Below are 24,255 nucleotides of genomic sequence, written 5' to 3'. Positions count from 1 at the left end.
GTCTAGCTTGCTCTTGTCTTATCACCATCTTCCAATCCTCGTTATCAACAATACTAGGCCCAGAGATACCAAACGCAATGCAGCTCTCCGTTCTCCTCGGCGCTTCCTTCGTGACCGTTGCCACGGCCTCACTTCCCCCCATCAACTTGGGGTACTACGCCCTCCCGCAGCGCGTCAACCAGATCGTCGCCTGGTCGCCCTTCACCCCGACCACGACCCAAGAGCTCCTCGACGTCTGCAACGAGCAGGGCCCGGCATTCGGCACGCCGACGTGGACCGTCATCCGGGCGGCCAGCACCTTCGCCTACGAGCCCATCTGCCGGAACCCCTTCAGCATCACCGACACTGACACCAACACCACCTACAACGACCTCGAGCTGGCGTGCGTCGACGACGACATTGACTATAACTTGTCGCCACAGGTTACTGCCGTGGTCGACAGGGCTACAAACAAGGCGGTCCAGACCTGCGTTTCGTTGCAGTCGGACGGCCGTGGTTTGTTCACGAATTGCGGAGGCGGCTTCTCCTCGGCGCTCTACTACGATTACGCCTGCACAAGCATTTAGGGGCATGATGGCGTACTTCCAATCGTAGTTGCAAGGGGCGAATGAGGCTTTGCAGCTCGGCGCATTGACCGGTTCAACACTACCACCGTCGGCAGTTGTATATATCTATCCTTCTCAGCGATGGGAAATAGACTGTTTCTCTGAATCGTGGATACATGTCATTGGCCAAATCACTCATCACAATATGAAATAAAAGGGGCCTCTTGGAAGGCTGCCTGAGCCTGTCCCGTCAACTCTGGTTCTATAGCTCTGGCGGTCTCTGTGTTGCCGCTGGTTTTGTTCCGCTTACACCCGCCCCCCCCTAAAGCCGGCTAGCTTGGCTGCCCACGCCAAGTAGAGTCGAGTAAAGTCGCATCCGTCATGGGAAACACACCAATTCAGGCAGGGCACAGGTACGGATAGTTAGTATCTCTTGACAAGCAGAGATGACGACGCGATGGAACCGTATCAATCCGAGCGCTGATTAAAGGTCTCTCTAGTTGAAGTCAAAAAGCTTAGTGCTGCGCTCGAACCCAGTCACAGGCACTTGGGACAAGGGAAAGCGCCCGCTGTCAGAAGCAAGCCATGCGCTGCTCGGGAGAAGGCCTTGTAACCTGTAAAGACGGCCCTTCGGTATAGTTCACTCTCATTAGCGGTATACATCGTGCTTCTCACATTGTGTTCCAGTCTCCTTGCTCGAAATCGACACATGCGTGTTGTTCGCTAGTCAAATGTAATCTTGGTACCGGTATGCTTCGCCGCCGCACCCGTCAACCTCGCGACCATGATGTCGTCCTGCGCCTTGAGCTCGCCCGCCGCTGGCTTCGGCTTCTCCGTCCTCGGGGGCCGCGGGGCTCTCGGCTTCCTCTCCTGTGTCGGCGCACCGTCCGCACCCCCCTCGGTGTCTTCGCCGTTCTGCTGCTGTTGCCTCTTGGGCGCATCCTTGCCGAACCGCTTTTTGTACCGTGTCTGGTCGTCCTCGGCGAGCTCGATCTTGAGCATGCGGCCGAGGAGCTTGTTGACCCACCACTTCCTCATTTTGAAACGCGGCTCCTCGGCCGTCTTCTTGTCCTTCGCCTCGTCCCCTGCCTCTTCCTCCTCCTCCTTCATCTCGTCGTCGCCGTCCTTGTCCTTGGAGGATTCGACAAAGTCGTCCTCTGTCTCAATCTCCTCCTTGATCTTAACAAAGCCCTTGACAGCCCAGCCGGCAGACTCGGGTTCGCGGAACTTGACCCAGCCGTAGCCCTTGCACTTGCCTGTGTCCTCAAAGGTCGCGACCTTGACCCAGTCGATCTGCCCGCACTTTTCGAAATGCTGCCACACGTCGTCATCGGTCGTTTTGAAGCTCAGGTTGCCGATGAAGATCTTGCTGCTCTTGGGGACCTCTTCCTTGGCAGCGACGGCGGCGGTCTCCTCCTCCTTCTTCGGCCGGCCCTCGAACGATTTGGAGTCCTTGATCAGGAGCTTGCGGTGGCCCAGCTCGGCCTCGGTCAGGGCGATGGCGGCGACTTTGGGCGCGACATCGTTGAAGTCGACATAGGCAAAGCCTTTGTTCGAGGGCTTGTCGCGGCCGGCCTGCTTGGTTGACGGCAAGTGCAGTCTCGTGATGGACTCTTCGGTAATCATCTCGCCCGAATTGGCGATAAGCCACTTGCGCAGGTCGTCAGCGGTGACGAAGAAGGGCAGGTTGCCGATCCACACGCCGTGCTCGGAGCGGGCCTTGGCGGCCTGGTCCTTCTCCTCCTTCTCCTTCTTTTTAGCCTTCTTCTCATCATCGCTGTCGACTTTGGGGGGCAGCTTCTTGCCCTTCTTCAGAAGACGTTTGGCGCGCTTCGAGGGGGGCTCGGGAGCCTCGAGGTCAACCTCGATCTCGTCGACGACAACCGACTTGCGCTTCTTGGACTCGGGAGACTGTGATGTCGCATCTTCGGTCTTCGGCGTCTTGGACGGTTTCTCCGCTCCTGTGGTGGCCATTGTGAGAACCTGATTGGTGGTTCTCCGGGATGTTCCAGAATCGGTCACTCCAGAATCCGGAAGGCTTGGTGGAAGCGACGGTGAGAAACTCGCATCGGGGCCTCTGCCGCTTGCACCCTTGGCCTCGAATTTTTTTCATCTTTTTCCCTTCTGGTCTTGGATTGGAATCGACAATCGATAAGGCGATAAGAGTGCTGGTGGATGGAATAACCCCACTCTATCTATTATGGGGCTTGTGCTCATCGAGGTCAAGGCTGCTAAGCTCGGGCCACAGAGAAAGTACCTTTTGGTGAATCAGTACCTGGCAGTATTTTTGGGCTGCACAGAGCTACATAGGTAGGTACTTACTTACCTAGGTGGTAAGATACCTAGGTAAGTCGGCAGTAAACGCTGAGTGTCTGGAAGGTGGTTGGGATTTGAACCAAAGTTGCGCCCTGCATTTGTTCGCCACGTTTCTGTTGGTTGGTACACGACTAAGGTGCGAGATGCGGACAATAACCTGGTTGCCAGGATGAAGGAGAAAATGCGGTGACTGAGATAGTTCGCAAGGATTTGTCTGAGTGCCTCTCCCTTTGACTTGGCGTATTAACATCAAGTTACTCCGTATCTTGTTTTGATTCTAGGAAAGACAAGCATAACGCAGCATGGATAGGCCAATGTAACGCAAATGATGAGATGCTACCATACCTGGTATCGCATACGAGTGCCAATCAAGCACTTGTCGTCAAGGACAATGAGGGACATCCACCCGTAGCCGAGGCGCGCCAGCCTTCGCTTCTCAGGGAATATTGCTTAGCACTTTAACGAGTTAGAGGGGTTGATAACCTTCCATGGATGATGATGCGAAGGGGGTCGACCCGCGACCCGCTTTGAGTTGAAGATTAAGCGACCCGCCAACGCTTGTGGGTTCTGCCAAGCCATGTTCAGCCACGTCCCGAGAGGGGAAAAAAAAAAAAGGAGAAGAAGAAAAGTGCAGCCGCTCAGCCAGCTTTGAGTCGTGCGTGTAGCTGACTACCTAGGTAGGAAAAAGCGACTCAGGCACACACTAGCCCAGCTCGTAGACGCAGAAGCAAAAGCAAAAGCAGAAGCAGAAGCGGAAGCAGAGACGGAGACAAGCCCCTCTCCGCCACCATAACAAGCCACAACAGCCATAGGGGAGAGACTCCCCTGTCATCCACTCACGTGCGGATGATTTCTGACGAATGAGGGACCCACCAGTCGCCTAGGCGAAACCGCCAATGGCCGCCATCCAGACTCTCCACCCCTGGTCACAACAACTTTTCGCAAAGATCCTGACAAGGTACCTACCTCTATAGTACGCACCTGCTAGGTACCGCATCCTCCCCAAGGCTGCTGTTTCGGCATAGGGCATCCATCGGGCCCTTGACCGCTTGTGTTTAATATCGCAAGCGGCTTGCAGCAGCCCGACCGAGCGGCACTGCACCCTCTCTGAGTTCTTCCCCGTCTAGCTCGGCCCAATGACAGCGGCCGCTGAGGAGTCTTGTGGCTCCCCCGAACACCTCCCAAGCCGCCTCAATCCACTTCTCCCGTTCCTCTCTTCCTCTGTGGCCTTGTATGTATACGTATGCTACACACTAGGAGATATCTTGGTAGTGATCCGTATACGCCATCCAAAAACTACTTACAGTACTTACAAGGGGGGCAGGCTGCTCTGTGTACACGGAGAGTGGATAGGTCGATCCTATGTTAACTAGAAATCCAGCCAACGCACGTTGCTTAGCTGGGTCACAGTGGTCCAGTGATCCAGTTGCAGCACCAGACCCGGTGCCTCAGACCCCAGAGCGAGGTGAGAAAGGGTGCAAGGTCCAGCAGGTCCAAGGCCTGAAGAGAGGCGCCAAAGGGGGAAAAGCTCCTCTTTTCCCTCCTTTCCCCCTTCACATTCCCGCTCCCTCCCCAGCAGTCAGTCGCCTTCATCGTCCCTTCTTCCCTTTTGCCCAAATCCTACTTCTTTTCCCCTCACATCCACACTCTCACCTACATATCAATCAAAAAAAACAACGCCGCCCGAACTCCTGCTCCTTCTAGAAACCCCCATCCGAAACCTCAAATCATTCAAAGGATCCCGTCTTCTGGTCGCATCTGGATTGTTGTCGTCGTAGTCGTCGTCGTCGTCGTCGTTGGTCGCAAGCGTCGTCGTCATCCAGAGTCAAAACGCTGGAAACCTCCCCCTCGGCTCCGATCCCCGATCTCTCTTCGGAATCAGCCCAACCAAATATGAATGTGCTGCTATCGCCACAACCACCTCTCTTCCAGCACCCTCACGAAGCCAACCGTATCTCGCCCTCTCGTTCTTGTGAGTAATTTCTGCCGCTCTCGTTTGCACATGGGGGGGAGGGGTTTTTTTGCCCCTCTCCCTGCGCAGGCAAATTAATTTCCTGCATGCCCGAAAACCCAACAACCCGACGCTAACTCTCAAACAGTGAGCCCATTTCACAACATGTCCACCAGCCGCAAGCGCAAGGCCGACGAGGATGGCGACGAAATGTCTATGTCTCCCCGAAGTTCCCCAGCCGCCTCATCAAGACAACTCCAGCGACCCTCGAAAAAGGTCCGCTCCAACGAGCTAGTTGGCCGGCCACTCACCCTCCCCCGACTGCTGGAAACTCTGGACCCGACCGCCCTGCGAACCGTCCTCGAGCGAATCTGTGAGCGACATCCGGACATCGGCCAGGAAGTGGTCAGCAGTGCCCCTCGCCCGACCGTCGCCGCTGCACACGGCGTTTTGCAGGAGTATCAAGACAAGATGAAGGCCGCCATCCCTTACGGCGAGACCAGCCCCGACTACACCTACTACCGCGTTAAGGCGCCCATGACCGCCCTCATTGACGCTCTCCTCGATTTCACCCCTCAGTACCTGCCGCCAAACGAGACCCAGACAACCGTCTCGCTGCAATATCTGGATGGCGCCACCAAGATCATCCACGCTCTCCCCGACTGGGAGCCCCAGCAGTACCGGCACCACAAGGAGAATGCATACGATGAGATCTCTAAGGCCTGGGCCCTGGTCATCAACGAGGCAGCCAAGCGCGGGGGCGGCCTGAGCCTCCACACGGGAGGGTGGGACCAGACCCTGGCGAAACACCACGAGATCTCGGGCGGACGCATGGGCACGGCGATGAACGCGATGGCCACGAGCGTCAGTTGGATGGCACACGGCGGCTCCTCAAACGGACAGCAGCCCGGAAACCCATCCTCGGATCAGAACTCAATTCTCAACCAGCTCATGTCTGGCACCTACGGTGCGCCCGTGCGTGTCGGGCCTTGGTAGAAAGCAGGAAAAGTGAGAAACCAATCCGCATGTCCATAACCATGAGGCCAAGGGAAAAAAAAGAACAAGACAAAGAAAAAGACTACTACGAAAGAAACTGGCACCCATCATGAGATATCGGTCACGGTCGATAGCATCACCCACCTGGACATATCACGACGACTATAACGACGGCTTCCTTTTCATCTAATTTCCTCCATTACTTCATTCAGCATGGGGCGGCAAAGGGCATAGACTTCTGAGTCCTGCGGACAGATTTATGTCAGGACCGGTTCGGGCTGGACGGCGTTTTTTTTTTTCCCCTGTCAATCTTCTGATCGATGATATCCCTTTCCTGTCGCTTGCTGCGAGTCATTCCCGGGGTGAAGAGGAACGGCTTTCATCACTGCCTCTCTTCATCACCACCATGGTTGACGAGGAAATCGAGTCATGCACACTTTCGCATGTTAGGTAGTCTGCTTTTTTTGTAGGATTCAAGGAAAGCATCTAGGGAACAGCAAGCAATCCATGGTCCCGCCCACTTGGGAGAGTTTACGTCTAAGCAATACGCACATAATTACGGGCCCTTGGTAGCAATAGTAGGTAGTACTAGTAGTAGCAGTGGTCCGGGGCCCGGCTGCGACGGAATGAGAGTGCATTTGGACATCGCATCGAGTAATGGAATCGTAGCATGGTGTGAGAAGTGTAAGAAGTGTGAGGGTTGTAGCATGGCAGAGAATGGTTTCACAGCAGCCCGCTGGCTGGTTCCCTCATGTTAGGATTAGGTAGCATGGGCTTCAAAGGCATTTGGCACGTTAAATTCATACAGGAAGAATGCTTACGTGTACCTCCCTGCCCATCGTCGTGAGCCGCCCATTTGTGTGTCCAAGACGGCAGATCTGTTTCAACTGCCCACTTAGTCGGTGCCACGCATGCAGGCCGTTGATGGGGGTGGTGGGTTTCTTGGTAAAGCGCCTGCAGGCAATTACTAGTAACTAATCCTACACAGCATGCGTGTTTGCGTCAGTTCGTTTGACTGTTGCAACACTTTATTGTCCAAAGAGAGTGCAATCAGATGAGTTTGCATTAGTGACCTGATGCACCCCTCCCTCCGTGTGTGCCTGATTGATCACCAACCCGTAACCGAAGCCGGGTCAGACACGGCACCTCATGATCATCGTCCCTTGTATCTGTTACTCGGCCGAATATGAGCCTAAGCCAGCAAGCAGCTGGGCAATCCGCTTTCCCAGTTCGTGCGCTCGGGTCGTGGCACGCCAGTACACTCTCTCACAACCATGTGGTTCGTGACCATATCCCTGCTCAGTTCTGTGTTGGTGCATTCGCTACGGTCTGGGTTGCTCGGTTGTGTTTTTTGCTGGATGAAAATTTGATATATATTAATGATGATAGAGGAATGAGACGAACTCGAGGAAGTGCACCTCTCCCGCTTGCGGTGCTGAGATTGGATCCTACCGATCACGAGAGATGCGCACTCTCTCCACGCGGAGGGTAAGGCGCCTCCAGCAAAAGCTTCATTTGGCGGGGTAGGTTTGTGGAGGTACTCCAACCGTTCCCCGTTCGGACGACAGCCGCAGTGAACTCTGATGTTCGATTCTAGCCCTCCTCGGGTACATTGTGTGCTGAGGAGTACCATGGTACCTGCTGAAACCCCAAAACTCCAGGTACGGTTCAGGCGGTAGGCGGCTCAACTAAGGTTTAGGGGGGTTCTTACATCATCCTCTCTGGCTGGGTCACATGACCACCCGTCATTGTTGCCTCTCGCCTCGACGCGTGAGAGGCGAATGCTTGCGTGAACGCGCCACTCGAGCTTGCTCCTCATCTAGGCAGACGGCGCGCACCAAGTCGACTCTCGACAGCAATACCTCCACCTTTGAGGGTTTTCCTCTGTCTGTCAAGCTTCTTCCAAGCATTGAAGATTCCGACGTAACAAAAACAACGGACGTCGAATTTAGCAAGATGCCCGCGTAGGTTGCTGTCGTCCATACGCGCGTCTTGTCCACTAACAATGTTGTTTCTAGCCCGGGCGATCAACACGGCACCGTGGCGAACCCTTTCGAAGAGCCCCAGAGGCGAATGAGCGAATACACGGCCCAAGAAATTGCTACCCTGCAAAGTCGTCTAGAGAAGCAGCTCGGCCCCGAGTACATATCCGCACGCGCCGGCCCTTCAGGTCAGAAGGTCCACTACATCGCCGCCGAGAAGTGCATCGCCCTCGCGAACGAGGTTTTTGGCTTCAATGGATGGTCCTCGTCCATTCAGAACATTCAGGTCGACTTCGTCGACGAACACCCGCAGACCATGAAGATCAGCCTGGGCCTGTCCGTCATCGTCCGCGTGACGCTCCGCGATGGCACGTTTCACGAGGACATTGGGTACGGCCACATTGAGAACTGCAAGGGCAAGGCGGCCGCTTTTGAGAAGGCTAAGAAGGAGGGTACCACGGACGCGCTGAAGAGGGCGCTCAGGAACTTTGGCAACGTGCTCGGTAACTGCATCTACGACAAAGACTACCTCTCCAAGGTGACCAAGATGAAGGTCGCTCCGACTAAGTTCAACGAGACCGAGCTGCATAGGCACTCCGATTTTACCATCAAGAAGGAGGAGGAAAAGGCGGCGGCGGCGCCGCCGCCGCCACCACCACCGGTCAAGTTAGAGACGGCGGAATCGATCGAGGACCTGCTTGAAGGTGGGCTGTTTTGGTTGGTGTAATGAACGAATCCCGTTACTGACATGCCTAGATTTTGACGAGGCCGACTTTGCCGTTGTCGAAAGCGATCACCCGGATGAAGTGGTGCTTCCCACCGTAGCAAATGGCGCTTCGAACGATAGCCCCGCGGGCGTTACGCCAGCCCCCGTCCCCCAGCGTATGCAAGCCCCGTCCCGACAGATGGGCAGGAGCACATCGACAGGGAACCTACGAGCACCTCAGACACCAAATCAGGCACAATCGCGCCAGGTCCCTCCAATAGGCTACGGCAACCGGCCCCAAGCACCAAACCAACCCCGCGCACCAACGAACCCGTCCGCTCCGTCCGCTCCGTCGGCCCCTCCAGCCAACGGAAACATGACCACGCCAGGGCAGGCCGGCAACGCCGCCGAGCCCATTGGCTTTTTCTCCGCACGTGCCGTACAGCAAATCCCGGAATCTGCTTTGCAGGCGAACAACACTGACACGCCTCTTCTGCTGCCAGCCGGGCAACAAGCCTTCAATCCAAAGGCAGAGAGCCCATCCATACGAAAGACCCCCGGCATAGACCACTCCGTTTCAAAGCCCCTCTCCAGGTCTGGTCAGCACGTCCCGCCCACTTCATCACAGCAGACTTCGACATCGGGCTTCACACCAGTCAAAATGAGCAACGCAGGGCCCGGCCCCGGGGGGGCTACCGTTGCACAGCACCTGCAGCTTAGCCAGAGTCGACGGATTGGAGCTCCAGGGGGCGCAGGTAGTCCCTTGGCCAACCGGGGCTCCTACCGACCACCGACCATGAAGCGCCCGCTGCAACAAGACAGTGCCGGAAGGCCAGCATTGGCTGACGTGTCAACCAATGGAGCGACGGGCAATGCTCCTGGTGTACAAGGATTTGATCCCAAAAGGCAAAAGATGGCATGATTTGCATCTCTGGCATGACGAGTGTAGCTGGGAGACTGTGCTTTGGCCATGAGCTTTGGAGTCTGGTTCGATCGGGTATGGGTAAAGGAGTCGGAGTTTTGGCAGGGTCGATATAGGCACGTCTAGCCTATGGTGTCTGAGACAGATTATGGAGTGTGACGAATAAATTTTCCTTCTCTTCGTTGGAAGAGACCGCGGCGCTGTAAACGTCCTGCCTCGTTGCACCCTGAAGTCTTTGTGGTTTCTGCCGCGACTACCAGGTGCCATTTCTGGGCCCTCTTGCGTAGCTTCCATGGCTTTGAACTGAAAAGCCTCAACGTGAGATTATTTCTACTCAAACCCTTGTGTCAGAGCACAGCAACTGGTATCACTGGGTCGTGGACATATCGGAGAAGGCGAAGGGGGGGGGGGGGGGGGTGGCAATGGTTCAGCTTCTCGCTTGGTCCCCAGAGTCATGCATGTGTTTGGGGCTGACAGGCCTTCTCCTATGACATCTTTAAAGCAAGACAATCCGGCTGAGCCCGTTGGTTAGCTTGGCTTGAGGCATGGATCACACACGCCGCGTGGTACTTTTTGGTGTGCATTGCTTGACACCGTTGATCAGCACTAAAGATGCGGTTATTCATAAGGATACGGCTTTGTTGGACGTGTGTTGCTCCGGGAAGCTCAGGACGCCCGTGTTTTTGGCCTGAGTTATTGGCGTCTAGGCGTCTTTGGCAGGCCGATCTTTGTAATGAGGGCATTGGCGGTTAGAAATCAACTTGACCAGGTAGTGTCATCCCTTATAACGATGTAAGCCAGCAGTTGTTTCCCCTCTCATGTCAAACGGTGAGGCCAGTTCGCAACCAACTCTTCGTATCACTGAGTCTTTGTCAACCAGTTGCTTAGCGGCGTGATAATACTAAGCATTATGTATGCAACACAGACTCTGTCCGTCCCTTTGCAAGCTTGTAGAAGAAGGGCTTCCAATCGTGACTGGCTCACGCTGTTATTACAAAAGTAGTATCCTTAAAACAGGTCCTCTGCATGACGGTCTGACAAACCATATACGCTGCGGCAATGCATTTGTAAAATCCGTGCAACTCATCTACATAACGCCAGCCGTGGAGCTTCCAAGGCATTGAATCTGATCGAGAGCTAGACGGGGTATTCCGCAGTTGTGGGTGGGCGGACTTATGGTACTGAACGGGCTTCCACGTTCGTGTCTGCGAACAGACAACCGCTCAACGTGTTTTAGGAGGGGGATCGTGGGTGATACCAAGGGTGGCATTATGTCGGCCTCGAAGATTGCGCCTTTGGACCTCGACACTCAACTTCAAACTCCGGGGGTCTAGCAGGTTATGAGGATACTTTCGAATCAGAGATTACAATGGCCCCCGGTCTTGGTATTCTCCTTTGATTTTGGGGCAAGTCTTCGAGGCGCGGCGGGTTATTGTTCTCGCCGCCCTCAACTACGCGAGGCATACAAGACATGACCAAGCTGGGCTGTACCCAGGCGGTTGAGTGCTCGAAAACAGCGCCTTCTCCTATGAAGGAAAGCTGATTCGAGATCTTGCCTGCGGGCCTCTGCTCCGGCTCTCAGGGATGTCTAAAAGTCGGCATTGAATTCGATGCCATCGGAATCAGCATGTTGCCTCGACCTTGTGTTCGCGCTGGCTTATCGAGAGCACCCGCAACACAATGGAACACTGAAGACTACCTTGCGGTGATAGGGGCTGTAAGGAATTCCGGTTGCTGATGTGGAAATACGCACCTTTGCCTGTTGAAAGTTTCTAGGTCTGGCCCACGACAATCATCTCCCTGTAACAAGACATTCGTTGTATGTAGCCTCTGGCTCGGTGTCTTGGCCAGCGTCACAGCCTACATACGAATACCAAGTCAAAGTATTATGGCACCGCGAATTATATTTCCGGGGTAGCTTCTAAGTAGTATATCTAATACTTTGGATTGTGCCGTATCTCATATATACTTTTTTTCTTCTTTTTTCTTTTCTTTACCTTCTTTAGGTTCTCGACATTGCCTCAACGTCATGTCGTGTGCAGTTTGGGGATTGTCCGATATTCCTTACATCGTTCCCGCAAACTGTCCTGTGTCTATCACTATTGATCTCTTGATGTAAGTTGCGAAATCACGGACGAGGTCAGCCAACAACTTTCCGGAAAAATAACTTGAAGGCACGGTGGTTACCTCCAGTGAGCTATTGGTTGGCGATTGCTCCACAGAGACGATAAACGATTGGCACAATGGAATGGCCTTTCAAGTAAAGTGTCATAAGTACATTTCCAAAGGATAACTGATACGTATCGTTAAATAAGAGCTGCTACGGGTGGATCATGGGAGACTTTGAGGATCATCGCAGGAAGTGTGTCGCTAGCATAGGGGAGATTCTTGGGGTAAGACATATGCTGGAAGAACAACCAACAAGTATCGGTGTGCGGTAATCACTCAGGTCTTCTATTGGACAGAAAAAAAAATCAAACTATGGTACAAAGTCGTCTTCACGAGCCGTAAGAAAAATTCCTCGTTTGTAATGGTCGTATGTCAATTGCCCGCCACGGCATACCACTCACTTCCCGCTTCATAAACGGAACCCCCCTTCATTACATAACCCGCCTCTGGCATAACCAGGGGGTCCAACAAGCTCCGATCCACCGACCGAGCCATTGATTTCGTCACTACTCCGTCTGGGAGGCGCACGCACACGAGCAACACACTTGTCGCTCTCCAAACCTGAACTCCTTCCCTCCTTAACCAAACCTGCCGTCCGCCCACTTCCCTCCAATGTTCCCGCTTCCCTTCGATTGAATTTCCTAGTAACCAAAAAAGCATGAGGCATGCTCCTCCGCCGGTTCCAACCCGCAGCGGCCCGCCCCCTCCGCTCCGGCGCATTCCCGATCCCGGTCCTGTCCCCAGCGCAGCTCTCCCGAGCTCGCAACCTCGCAGCGGCGCCGTTCACCACCTCGCGTGCGCTGCGTGATGACGTCGCTTCCGCGAACCACTACGAGACCCTGAAGGTCGCTCACGATGCATCGCCCTCCGACATAAAGAAGTGCGTTCTTGTGTCCCCCTTTCTCTTTCTCCCTCTTCCTCCCGATTGCTTAGCTATTGCTGGCGATGCAAATAACCCACCGCCACCGATGCAATCTCACCTAGAACTTCCCCCAACCTCCTCCCACCTGAAGCCATCCCTCCCTTGTACTGCGACTCCTTCGAGAAAAAGCTGACGCCTCCTGTTCCTAAAGATCCTTCTACGCCCTCTCAAAAACCCACCACCCAGACCACAATCGCAACGACCCCGATGCCTCACGAAAGTTCCACGCCATAGCCGAGGCCTACTCCGTCCTCGGCACTCCCGCAAAACGCGCCGCCTACGACCGCTCCCTACCGTCCTCCTCCTCCTCATCTTCGCACGATCGCCGCGGCTCCTACCACAGCACCGGCCCCGCCGGCGGCCGCCCGGCCTCGGGCCTCTCGCGGCGCAGGACGACCTTCCGCGGCCCCCCGCCGAGCTTCTACAGGTCCGGCGGGTGGGGCCAGCAGTCGGCAAAGCGCAAGGAGGCGCACGAGGGCAGCGCTGGTGACGGGACAGGGACGGCAGGGGCGAGCGCGCAACCCGGCATGGGACCCGGGCAGGACCCGTACAGGCACACGAGGTCCGGCAAAGTGTCACATTTCGATTCGCAGACGCACACCAAGTCGCAGTCGAGACAGGACTCGCGACGGGCGCATAGGATCGCCGGCACTGAGGTGCCCATCGGAGCACAGGAGACGTCAGTGGGCGCTTTCATGGTCGTCAGCGGCATTCTGTTCTTTTCCTTCTTCATACCATACGTTGCCTTCGTCGGGTTGCGTCGCAAGAAGAAAGATGGGAAATATTAAAAATAGAAGGGCATAGAAACGAAAATATTGAGCGATAGACGTCTATCAGGATAGATAGAAACCTCACGATGGAACTCAACATCCCGCTGAACAGCACATCGAACAAGAGCATCCCAAGTGCCGGCCGATCAAACTCAATTACTCCCCGAACTAATATACACTAGACAGGAGCCTCCAAATGAAATGTGAAGAGCATTGGGTCCTCTACCCGGCCGGAGAAAGCTGAATAAATTGTCCTCGTCATGTATACAAGTGGTGAAAAACGCTCAGCCCTCGAAGGTGAAGCTGGCGCCAAGCTTGTGAGTAGCCTGGTCGAGCTTCTGTGTATCAAAGGAGGCACCAAGACCCAGGGTAACACCCTCACGGAGGAGGACGTTGTAGCCAAGGGCGGCAACACCGTTGTTGTTGACCTTGAACTATACACGCGCATGTTGGTCAGTACACGTTCGTCAAACCAGTTCAGAAAGGGAAAGTGACGCACCTTGGCGAAGGAGACGGGGTCGATGCGGTACTTGCTGGCAACCTCGAGGCCGACGTTGTTGCCGGCCTTGGAGTTCCAGGTGGCCTTGGCACCAGCCTCAACCTGGCTGTTAACCTTGTGGTAGTAAGAAGCAGCGAAGAGGCTGAGGTTGTCGCTGGCGGTGATGGCAGCGCTGTAGGTGGGGGCCTGGTAGCCGACGGCGGCGGCGTAGCCGGTGATGGAGGCCTTCTGGACATCGTAGCCAGCAGAGGCACCGGCGAGGAAGCCCTCGTGGCCAACAACAGCGTCGATGTTGGCGGTGGGGCCCTTCAGAAGGTCGAAGAAAGCGCGGCTGTGAAAGTTGCTCTGCTTGAAGGTAAGGTTGAACTTGGCACCCTTCTTGGAGACGGCCTTCTCGCCGGCGGAGGGCAGGAAGGAGAAGACACCCTCAGCCTTCAGGCCCTTGGCGAGGCTGTCGGCGAGCTCGACCTTGGTGTCAAGGGCAGCAGCGGTGTTCCATGTCTGGGTAAGGGTCAGGCCTGCGCGACGGTAGAATGTTAGCAAATATGCACGACCGGGCGTCCAGCCTGCGGCAAAATGGACCGGAATGCCGTAGAACAATCCGTTTATTTGGCCGAGGCTGAAATGTAAACGCTCTAAACGATGGACGGTGGTTGCTGTACCGGTAGACTTGTCGGAGTATTTGCCCTCGATCTGGATGGGAAAAGAATAGGTCAGCTCGGGCTCATGGTTGTTTACACAATATCGACAGCACTCGATGCGCCTTTGGTGTGTGGAAATGGTGCGACTTACAGCTCCAGCAGTGCTCTTCTCGTGGGAGCTCTTGCCGGTGACCTTGAAGGCAACGTTGTTGGGGGTGTTGCTCTTGAGCTCGAAGGTGGTGGCAGAGAGGTGGTAGAAGTCCTTGTTGAGAAGCTATCGAGAGTCAATGGTCAGCTGAGTGGTTTCTCGTCGCGGATGACCTCGGTCAGGGAAAGAGCCAAGAGCTCTCTATTTCTCCCTGGTCCGCGAATACCCGAACAACAAAACAAAGAGGGAGAGAAGGCGCATACGTCGTTGGCCGACTTGGCGATGTCTCCGAAGTTAGGAACAGACATGTTTGCTGATTTTGACAAAGGACGTTTTGGGGAAGAGAATTGAGGTGAGAATAGGAAGCGGTCAACGAGATGCGACAAGTGAAAAGGCGGGTTGCAAGTGTCCTTTCAGGAGATGGTCTGCTGGGGCGCGAGCTGTTCGAGAAAATGTTTTGGTTGCATCAATTGGATGACGGGGATTCCCGGCTCAAGTCGGTCCGGAGGAGCTGTGGTGAATGTGTGGTGACGGGGCTGCACTAGGACGCTTTTGGATGCACGTGGGGGATCTGTTATTGGTTTGTTGGGATTATGGCAGGCTGTGGGTGAAGCTTGGACAAGGATTCCATAATAAGGTGATGCACTGAAGAAGTGGATACTGAGTGCTGCTGACCGGTTATTCGATGCGTTTAGTTCTAGTATTTGTTTGCTTGGCTTTGTGTGAAAGGTAGACGGATGGTCGTAGGTGGTACTAGTATAGGAGATGGTAAGGCCATACTTATACCTACTACCTTTCCTTCACTACCTTCCTTTGGTAACAAGAGCGACAACATGTCAATTCATGAAGATATCTATCAGAGTGGCTCTCGGCACCATCTCTTTCCCCCATTCTCATTCCTTTCGTGGCCTTTCCTTCAACGGTTTCACTTCTCTCATACAATGTGGAATAACTTGAGTCACTGTGGATGTGCCTGCAGCCAATCATTGACTCTACCCTGACACTTCTGGACAATCGCACTCAATCATCGTTGCATACAAAGCGGGCTCTAGGATGGGGAGGTGAAGTTGGGGAAGACTCTAGGCCAGGATACTGGCTTTCTTGCCTGTTCCTGGAGAGCAACCCCTGAACATGGCAAAACAGGAGGGGCCAATGGCAAAGGCGTCACTAGGAACACTTGCGCAATTCCATTACGGAGTACTTTCAATTGCAATAACACCGACAATGTAATCGGTAAGGCAGCAACGGTATATCAATTGCAGCCTCTATCCATCCATCCATCCATATCCCTCCCCTTTTTCAAGACTCTAAACTTGTTGAGGTCTACTTAAGCCAACGACCCCGGACGCCTCTCCGCCCTTTACCCTCCTGCATTGACGTAAAATGCTAGGTAGGATACGGGTATCCTCCCCCAAATTACCACTTTATGCAGCATCGTCGTACTTTTTCTCGTGGATGGCAATGGCTCTGTCATGCAACGGGTCAGTAACTGATTTGGCTCTCTGTTTTCAATGGAGACGGGACGTCTTGTGACTCACCTGCCACTGGGGTCCGTTTGCTTGGACCATGTGGGGGTCCAGCGCATGACGGTCGAGGCGCAATGCGGCGGGAAGTGCTCATCGAACATAAGACGGTACCAGTACCTGTCAAATTCTGTCAGCGTACTCACTCACTTCAAACGGGTGAGGTTAGATGATGCATACCCCTCCTTGGTGTCCGGGATGTCACTGCCCCACTCCGGCTTGGGGTTCTTCATCATCTCGTCCGTCACCTGAATCTCAGCGTTGTCCTTGAGTGCGTCGATCCATCCGTATCCGACACCGTCCGAGAACTGCTCCTTCTGTCTCCACAGAATGTTGTCCGGGAGGTACGGCTCCGCGCCGGGCTCGTCCGAGGTATCAAAGGCCTTTCGGAGGATATACTTTTCCATCTTCTCCTTGGTGATCATCTTCTCCTGGGGGTCGATGTTCATGGTCGCCTCGAGGAACTGTGGGAGCAATGGTCAGCGAGGTCACCCTTTCGTCCGGGCTGCAAAATACTCACCTCCTTGTCCAAAAACGGCACACGAGCCTCAAGACCCCAGGCAGATGTTGACTTGTTGGCGCGCAGGCAGTCAGCAAAGTGGAGGTTCTTGACACGGCGGACCGTCTCCTCGTGGAAGGCCTTCTTGTCAGGAGCGGCGTGGAAGTAGAGGTAACCACCAAAGATCTCATCACTTCCCTCGCCACTGAGCACCATCTTGATGCCCATAGCCTTGATCTTACGGGAAAGGAGGTACATCGGTGTCGAGGCGCGGATGGTCGTGACATCGTACGTCTCGAGATGGTAGATGACATCGGACAAAGCGTTGAGGCCGTCCTCAATCGTGAAGGTCATTACGTGGTGCTTGGTGCCGAGGAACTTGGCGACCTCGAGGGCTGCCTTGTTGTCGGGTGATCCAGGGAGCCCAATGGAGAAGGAGTTGAGTTGAGGCAGATATGTGACTGTCGACAGCGTGTTGTCGTCATCGATACCGACCATGCCCTCACCAGTGTCAGGGTTCTCCGTCATGGGGAGCGCGCCGCCGTTGGCCTCGAGGGCGGCTTTCTTCAGACGCAAAGTCTCTCTTTGGGCAATGGCGGCAACCAAACTGGAGTCCAGGCCGCCGGAGAGGAGGACACCGTACGGCACCTCAGCCATGAGTCTCTTTCTCACAGACTTCTCTAGCTTTTCGCGGATCAACTTCAGGTCGAGAGGTGTCTCGGGGACTCTGGCCGGATCCCACCAAGAGGGCTCGAAGTATCTTGTGGTCTTGCCGGTGGGAGAGTCGTAAACGTGGCCGGGGGGGAAGGCCTCAACCTTATCACAGACACTGTGCAGGCACTTCAGCTCAGAAGCAAAGTAAACCGCCTCGGGTTCTTTTGACGACCAGCCATAGTAGAGAGTCGTGATACCGATGGGATCGCGGGCGGCAATGGTGCGGTCATTCTTCTTGTCGTACAAAACAAATGAGAACATGCCATCGAGATGCTTCGGGGCATCGAGGCCATATTCCATATACTACAGTGAACAAGCACCGTTAGAACTCCGTGGGTCCCACCAATGTGAGAACGAAAATCATGCGCGCGTTGCTGACTCACCAAGGGGATGACGACCTCGCAGTCGGAGCCGGTCTTGAAGTGGTAGGTATGCTTCAGAGCCTTGCGGATCAGGCGGTGGTTGTAGATTTCGCCGTTGACGGCAAGGATGATGCTCTCATCCTCATTGGTAAGGGGCTGGGCGCCGGACTCTATGGCAAAGGTTAGCCGTTTGTATCGCGGGTTAGGAAGAGGCCGACTTACCAACGCCGACGATGCTGAGACGTTCGTGGCACAGAACTGCGATTGACGGTCAATTGACGGACACCACGCAACTACAATTCAGATCGACTTACTCGTCCTGTTGCAGATGAAGCTGCCGCCTGTGCAAGGGTTGGTCAGTTGGCTGCTCGGCGTTGTTGAGGTCGCGTATGCGTCGCGGTGACTCAGAACTCACTCCAATCGGGGCCACGGTGACGGATACTGGAAACTCCGAGTCAATTAATACTCACGAAAGCTAGGAATGGTACGACTTACGCCTTTGCAAGCTTCAAAGCCGTGGGCTTGAATTTCTGGACGTCAGGGTGACTAGGCGCACAAAAAGTCAGTCGCGTCGTCCATGGAAACACATGGCGGGGTCAACTTTTTGTTGGAGGGGGAGCTCGAGTGCCCCTCCATCCCGCAGCCAAAAAAGGGACTGTCTCGCGGAATTGGGCTTACCGATGACAGGCGAAGATGCCACACATGATTGCGGTCTCGAGCTGCGATTGTGTATATAGGATGTGTATGAGATGATGTGCAGCTTCAAAGGTAGCAAGGCGAAAGAAGTGCCTCGAAGGAATAAATACGGAGCAGGAGGCGGGAGCCGCAATCAAAGGGTGGGAGCGAAAGAGGTTATGACTCTTCTTGCGCTTCACCCAGTTTTTTTATCGTTATTTTCTATCTTGCAACGGCCCCGAAATCGACCTGATACATTGACTTGGCCCCTACCACCCAGCATTCCGACAACCCTGACACTCGGTTGTTTGCTAGCCCAGGATGCCGAAGGCCGTGGCCGGTGCGTCGATAAGGTCAGGACAGCCGGGTACTGCATATTGTGTGCGAAGTACTCGGTACGAATCATGTTGAAGGATTGCGAGAGAGTTGCCAAAATTGCAAGTCCGCCGCCGCCGCCACGGCGGAACCACAGAAAGCAGCACGATATGCTACCTAATCTACTGTTGCTGCGCTAGTGTGACAGCTTGTCTCCTTGGGCCGATCTCGGCGAGTGATCAGACAAGCTGATAGTGTCTCCCCCCGGTCCACCCGAGAGTACCGTGCACAATCACTGTAATAAACCTCAGTAGACAGTGGATTTAGTGATAACACAACTTAAAAAGGGATAGTCTTGGCCTATCCTAACCTAGAGCGCAGCGTAGGAAGCAGGGTAGGTTAATACCATTCCAACCCTCCCTGGCGGAGCCGTTTTAGAATAAAAAAATCTAAGAAAACTGGATTTGAACCTGCAGCCTTTAGGATATGAGGTTTATCGCTGTTATTGTGCACAGTACTCTCGGGTTGACAGGGGGGTACACTATCAGCTTGTCTGTAGACTCGATCTCGGCTCCTTCACCCATTGGATGACGTGGCCAATCAGAGTCGACAAGATTGCCAATTACCTAACCTTCCCGACTGATAAGAAACATGTACAAGCCCAGCCACCAACGAGAGCGTCGAGTCGGTGTGGTGATGCTATTTCCTCGACAGCCCATCGAATGAATGGTGCCACGGAAATAGCCACTTTTGTGAATTCGACCATAAAGCGACGGCGGCGAAATCTCCCCCACTCCGGGACATCATACTGATGACAGCACTAGGGGCGGCCGGACAGGTGATAGGAGACTGTGTCTTGGCCGTTTGGTAATGCGCCCGCTCTAATAGAGAGTGCTGAATCCTGACACCTGACAAACTTACTCGTCACTGGTGTCAGGGTTCCAGGTCCCATGCCAAGTACCTAAGCTATAGTGGAGGCACAGTACCTGCTCCGACGAGATATCCACCCTCCGCGGCAGGCCACGGTTTCGCCGAGCGTGATCCACCCTCATAAGAGTCATCGCCTAATGGTCGACGCAGGTTCACATCCATTCTGTCATTAAATGGAGGCAAACATTTTGCGCAAACATCTCATTCGCAGCATTTTAGCGTCTAATCTTGTATCCATATCTGGCAGTTTGGCCTCGTCTGCCCCGAACCCCTCATGGCAGCAGCCGCAGCATCATCGACCAGTCCAAAAGTAGAGAAGCAGACCGTATGGTATTCCTGTAACTCCGAAGCCATGCCTGCTGACACGACATTTTCATCTCATAAATCCATTCACCCCGAGGCTGCTACGCCATCTAGGGTGCTGGGTTCTCCCTCACCACACGCTTGATGCGCTTCTCATATTCTGCCTTGTCCTTCTTGAACAGACTGTATGCCTCCGCCTGTGCCGGCGACTCCGGGTTGGGGTCGTCCAGCAGGTTCTGAATACCCAGCAGAATCTGCTTCACCGTGATCGCGGGCTTCCACGCCTCTTCCTCGTTCAAGATCGACAGGCAAACGGTGCCGGAGGGGTAGACGTTGGGGTGGAACAGGGGAGGAACGAATTTGCCTATACAACGCTTGTCAGCCAGAGGATTTGATCCCCAAGGTAATGATAACTCACACTTGGGTGGCTTCGTCGGGTATTCTGTTGGTCCAGGGGAAGAGGTCAGCAAACATTTTTGTTCCGTGAGAACCCGCGGTCCAAATAAGCAAGGCCACCCACCCTCGGGAAATGTGATTGTCAGCTTGAACAAGCCGCCCTCCCAAATAGTCTTCTCCTTGCCCGGAATTCCACACTCCCAGACCTTCAGATCGAGCGTTCCCGTCGCAGCATTACGCTGGGGCTTGGCGAAGAAGCCAAAGGGGTGATCTTTGCGCCATTGCTTCCTAGATCCAGTTAGACACATCCACCGTGAGCCGACATGTACATAAACAACATACCGCTCCTCCTGGAGTCTGTTCTGGCACAACGACATTGTGGCGATAGTTGTGATGACTGTAGCAAGGTACGATGGTCTGTCGGCGTCGGAAATTGTATTTGGGAGACTCGCTCGCGTGTCGACGGGCGGGACGACGGCTGATGTGCAAAATCGAGATGACTGTTCACGCGAGCTTTCAAGTGCGGCAGCTTGGAGATTCAGACTGCGGTAGCTTTTGAGCCAGTCGGACTTGTCGATGAGCAACTGACTGTGAGACGAGGCTGTGGAAGTGACGAGAGTTGTTCGGCGAACTTTGGGTTAAGTCCGCGGCTAGAGAAGTCGCCCACGGATAGCGATGTTGGTCGCCTTGCACTTGCCTCGCTGTATGCGCCAGCTGAGTTGGAAGGTGGTGGAAGATTTTTGGGGTAAGGGTACGTACCTTCTGGGTAGAGTAGTCGTCTTTAATTGGAAGCGCGTGTCTCTCTAGGCGGCGGTGGTAAAGGTAAGATCCCGCGGTAGGAGGGGCGGCAGGGGCGCGAAACGGAACGACGCTTGTCCAATGGACGAATTGGAATAGGACCCCGCCCTAGGCTAGGGACGTTCGGTGTCGGTGCGTTGGGCGCGGGGTGCTGGGAAATCTGACGTGGGGCTAGATCCTGTTCAGATGCAAGACAAGGAGCTTCAGGCCCGATTCCTCGGCTTTCACCTGACAGGCCATCTTTCGGCACGTACAAAGGCCATACCTAATCCCAGCCCCGTACGACTGGAAAGCCTACCCCCAACCCTTGCGCAAGCGATCGTCTACCACCTGCAGCTCCCCGAGACTCTGGTTGTCATCGTCGCCGCATCGCGACTACTACGTACTGCACGACTGTCTCCTTTGTCACGACTGCATCTAGCGTGCCTTGCTTCGGTCGCTTAATCTACAATACTCAGACGCCGCCCGCCTGCGAGCGTTGAGAACACATAACGCGCAAGTCTCTGGTGTCCGATTCAAAGGCCGTTCGCGACAATGGAGAAGGACAGTAGCGCAGCTGGCGCCGATAAGGCGAGCGAGGCGACGCCCGTAACACCAGCAGTTGAGGAGAAGAGGCCGGCGGATGTGGTTGATGATGTGCCTGATCCAGATGAGGATGATTTGGATGATTTGGATGGTGCGTTGTTGACCGGTGTCATAGCCAACAGGGGTAGGATACGCTGACTCTTCCAGATATGCTCGACGAATTTGCCGCAGTGAATGTAGATACCAAGAAGCCCGAACCACCAACTGCGCCGTTTGCGACAGGCTCTGAAAAGCCCGCGACAGTTACCGAAGAGGAGGCCGATGACAAGACGTTGGAAGACATGTTGTCTTCTGACGATTTTGCAAAACAGCTTCAGGCTGGCATGGCCGATTTGATTGGCGAGCTCGAGAAAAACGTAGATAACCCCCACACCGTTGTCACTCGCCTCCATCGACTAACCCGACATCACAGCCGGAAATGCAAGCGCAGTTTGACAGTGTCTTCAAGCAGATGAGCGCCGCTGCGGGAGAAGCTGGGTCTTCCCAGGCGCCGGCCGCAACACCAGCAGCCCCACGGCCCACTTCCTCCTCCAGCAAAGCCCCGGCTTCAGACCCCATCGCCGACGGTTCTTTCCAGGAGACCATCAAGAAGACGATGGAGCGCATGCAAGCGTCGGGACAGCAGGCGACCGCGGCTGCGGCAGAATCTTCGACCGAGGACTTCCTTGCTGAGATGATGAGGCAGCTTGGAGAGGGCGGCATGGAAGGCGGCGGCAGCAGCGAGGAGGAATTCTCGAAGATGCTCATGGGAATGATGGAGCAACTTACTAACAAGGAGATCCTTTACGAGCCTATGAAGGAACTCAACGACAAATTCCCCGAGTGGTTCGAAAAGAACCGCGACAAGACACCCGCGGAAGACCTCAAGCGGTACGAGGAGCAACAGGGTTACGTTAAGGAGATCGTGGCCAAGTTTGAGGAGAAGACGTATGCAGACGCGAACGCAGCGGACCGAGAATACATTGTCGAGAGGATGCAAAAGGTAAGCAGGAGAGCTCTCTCGTTATTATTTGCGAAATTGACTCGCGGTAGATGCAAGCCGCCGGATCACCTCCGTCAGACCTGGTTGGCGACATGCCATCAGCGCAGGAAGCGTTCAATCCAGACGAGGGCTGTAATCCGCAATAGTTGGACATCCCCAGAGGGTGTCTGTTACATATATTCCCATAAAGACCATGCCTTCCCATGGTTGTGCACATGCAGAGCTGCTGTCCACACCGTATCCCGTCGGCCATTCGAGGCCCAACGCCATAATCAGATCGAATTCCCAAAGCCATACCTGACTCAACGCCGCAATGCAAATGGAACAACCGTACTTTGTCACTCCAGTTTAGCCCAGCTATTTTCCCTTAAATTTCCCACGTTATTTTCTTGTCAAGACATGTCCATCTGTTGTGAAGAGGCATCCACGTCACTGCCTTCCCGTGATAGCAGATTCATGAACAACGCATCATAATCCTCGTCGTCCGAGAGACTGGAGGCGTCGGTATGCGTGGATTGCGACGAGTGTGCTGAATATCGCGGTTCAGAAGATTGATCATAGGCCAATAACAACGCGTCAAGCTCTTCCTGTTCTTCCTGCGCCATGGCGTCGAGCATGGTATCGTCGGCATCACGGGGTATCTGCTGTGGGCGTGCTTGTGCAATGGCCGCCGCGTCCTCGATGTCGGCTTCGGAGAACAAGGCGTCTCCTTCCTTTTGCTTGGCGTAGTACCGTTGTCGCATGTCACGGTCCCAGTCGGACTTGAGAATCTGCAGGAAGACATCAGCACAATGCATCTCAGATGACGCAATACGTTTGTCACGTACAGCTCCCTCCACATCTCGCCGTTCGTAGGACCGGTCATTCGCACGCTGCCGCACGTTCTGGAGAAATAGCTTCCGCCTGCTCTCCTGCACCTCTTCGCGCTTGCGGACAACTGGGTTTGGCCTCGCAGGCCGTAACGCATACTTGAACTTGGGTTGAGGAATAGGTGAAGATTGCGTGAGCCGGACGGTGTTGTCGTCGATGGGTGACAGGGGCGATGGCGCGCGGGCGGGCGACGATGAGAGAGGCGACGGGACCGCAGGCCTGAAATCCCACGAGTTCCGCTCGCTGAAGATGGGTACAGGCCCGGCGACGGAGAACATGTTTGCAGTTCTTTTGGCTTCAGATACTTTGTCTTCTTGCATTAAGCTGGTGGTGATAGCAAGACAAACTGGGTTGTGGTGATGATTTAGTTGTGCGAACTTTGGACACAATGTCGATAGTGGTGTAAGACGGAGCTGTTGCCTCCCAGCTTAATTGTAGAAACCGCGGTGCGCGTGATGGGACGCGACCGAGACGCGATGGAGGGCGTTGAGCGCCACAAGTGTGGCGTGTGGTGGCGGTTGACACGTGAGCTCCACTACGGATGGGTTCTTCCAATCAGCAAGAGTGTGTTCATGCGGCGCAGATTGATTTGCGTTGCGCCTGGGCTGGACCATTTATCCCGGCGGTTCCCGAGCGGAGCCCCGAGGCAAATTCGGCGAATGGAAATGGCGGTGCCACGGTTTTTTCTTCACCGATACGCGCTGGCCAAAGAGAATAAAATAAAATAAAAAGAGAC

At 54.6% G+C, this 24,255-nt stretch overlaps 10 protein-coding genes across 10 annotated transcripts; 5 read left to right on the top strand and 5 right to left on the bottom strand.

Annotated features, from left to right (window-relative positions):
- Positions 1-77: 77 nt before the first annotated feature.
- Positions 78-566, top strand: LY79DRAFT_581485 (uncharacterized protein; the record flags this gene model as incomplete). Its single annotated transcript, XM_060560194.1, has 1 exon — positions 78-566. The coding sequence occupies one exon, from the start codon at positions 78-80 to the stop codon at positions 564-566; it is 489 nt and encodes a 162-aa protein (XP_060411936.1).
- A 702-nt stretch (positions 567-1,268) lies between these two features.
- On the bottom strand, positions 1,269-2,519 carry LY79DRAFT_519956 (RNA recognition domain-containing protein; the record flags this gene model as incomplete). The annotated part of the gene is made up of 1 exon (XM_060555186.1): positions 1,269-2,519. The coding sequence occupies one exon, from the start codon at positions 2,517-2,519 to the stop codon at positions 1,269-1,271; it is 1,251 nt and encodes a 416-aa protein (XP_060411935.1).
- Positions 2,520-4,754: 2,235 nt separating this feature from the next.
- LY79DRAFT_519790 (Cut8 six-helix bundle-domain-containing protein) lies at positions 4,755-5,808 on the top strand (the record flags this gene model as incomplete). Its single annotated transcript, XM_060555173.1, has 2 exons — positions 4,755-4,833; positions 4,961-5,808. The coding sequence occupies 2 exons, from the start codon at positions 4,755-4,757 to the stop codon at positions 5,806-5,808; spliced, it is 927 nt and encodes a 308-aa protein (XP_060411934.1).
- A 1,757-nt stretch (positions 5,809-7,565) lies between these two features.
- LY79DRAFT_611184 (recombination protein rad52) lies at positions 7,566-9,621 on the top strand. The gene is made up of 3 exons (XM_060561945.1): positions 7,566-7,772; positions 7,827-8,494; positions 8,547-9,621. Exons 1-3 carry the CDS (start codon positions 7,765-7,767, stop codon positions 9,416-9,418), a joined length of 1,548 nt encoding a protein of 515 aa, XP_060411933.1. The 5' UTR covers positions 7,566-7,764; the 3' UTR covers positions 9,419-9,621.
- A 2,631-nt stretch (positions 9,622-12,252) lies between these two features.
- LY79DRAFT_671466 (DnaJ domain-containing protein) lies at positions 12,253-13,297 on the top strand (the record flags this gene model as incomplete). Its single annotated transcript, XM_060563918.1, has 2 exons — positions 12,253-12,467; positions 12,661-13,297. 2 exons carry the CDS (start codon positions 12,253-12,255, stop codon positions 13,295-13,297), a joined length of 852 nt encoding a protein of 283 aa, XP_060411932.1.
- Positions 13,298-13,390: 93 nt separating this feature from the next.
- Positions 13,391-15,094, bottom strand: LY79DRAFT_291111 (eukaryotic porin). The gene is made up of 5 exons (XM_060552207.1): positions 14,831-15,094; positions 14,571-14,693; positions 14,441-14,471; positions 13,779-14,296; positions 13,391-13,713 (listed from the first exon to the last, which is right to left on the bottom strand). The coding sequence occupies exons 1-5, from the start codon at positions 14,873-14,875 to the stop codon at positions 13,564-13,566; spliced, it is 867 nt and encodes a 288-aa protein (XP_060411931.1). The 5' UTR covers positions 14,876-15,094; the 3' UTR covers positions 13,391-13,563.
- A 685-nt stretch (positions 15,095-15,779) lies between these two features.
- On the bottom strand, positions 15,780-18,452 carry LY79DRAFT_291117 (asparagine synthase). The gene is made up of 10 exons (XM_060552208.1): positions 18,344-18,452; positions 18,161-18,211; positions 18,081-18,106; positions 17,980-18,006; positions 17,888-17,923; positions 17,687-17,835; positions 16,611-17,606; positions 16,271-16,554; positions 16,106-16,210; positions 15,780-16,034 (listed from the first exon to the last, which is right to left on the bottom strand). Exons 1-10 carry the CDS (start codon positions 18,367-18,369, stop codon positions 15,992-15,994), a joined length of 1,743 nt encoding a protein of 580 aa, XP_060411930.1. The 5' UTR covers positions 18,370-18,452; the 3' UTR covers positions 15,780-15,991.
- A 1,546-nt stretch (positions 18,453-19,998) lies between these two features.
- On the bottom strand, positions 19,999-20,661 carry LY79DRAFT_519837 (SUMO-conjugating enzyme ubc9; the record flags this gene model as incomplete). The annotated part of the gene is made up of 4 exons (XM_060555179.1): positions 19,999-20,252; positions 20,307-20,330; positions 20,409-20,572; positions 20,627-20,661. 4 exons carry the CDS (start codon positions 20,659-20,661, stop codon positions 19,999-20,001), a joined length of 477 nt encoding a protein of 158 aa, XP_060411929.1.
- Positions 20,662-21,616: 955 nt separating this feature from the next.
- Positions 21,617-22,795, top strand: LY79DRAFT_671462 (Pex19 protein family-domain-containing protein; the record flags this gene model as incomplete). The annotated part of the gene is made up of 4 exons (XM_060563917.1): positions 21,617-21,758; positions 21,815-22,023; positions 22,080-22,649; positions 22,700-22,795. The coding sequence occupies 4 exons, from the start codon at positions 21,617-21,619 to the stop codon at positions 22,793-22,795; spliced, it is 1,017 nt and encodes a 338-aa protein (XP_060411928.1).
- A 246-nt stretch (positions 22,796-23,041) lies between these two features.
- LY79DRAFT_671461 (uncharacterized protein) lies at positions 23,042-23,797 on the bottom strand (the record flags this gene model as incomplete). The annotated part of the gene is made up of 2 exons (XM_060563916.1): positions 23,042-23,419; positions 23,477-23,797. The coding sequence occupies 2 exons, from the start codon at positions 23,795-23,797 to the stop codon at positions 23,042-23,044; spliced, it is 699 nt and encodes a 232-aa protein (XP_060411927.1).
- Between the last annotated feature and the right edge of the window lie 458 nt (positions 23,798-24,255).

This window comes from Colletotrichum navitas (assembly GCF_030913465.1).
Source record: "Colletotrichum navitas strain CBS 125086 chromosome Unknown LY79scaffold_50, whole genome shotgun sequence".
Lineage (NCBI taxonomy): Eukaryota > Fungi > Ascomycota > Sordariomycetes > Glomerellales > Glomerellaceae > Colletotrichum > Colletotrichum navitas.
The sequence above is the reverse complement of the archived record's forward strand: the minus strand, read 5'-3'. Positions and strand labels throughout refer to the sequence as shown.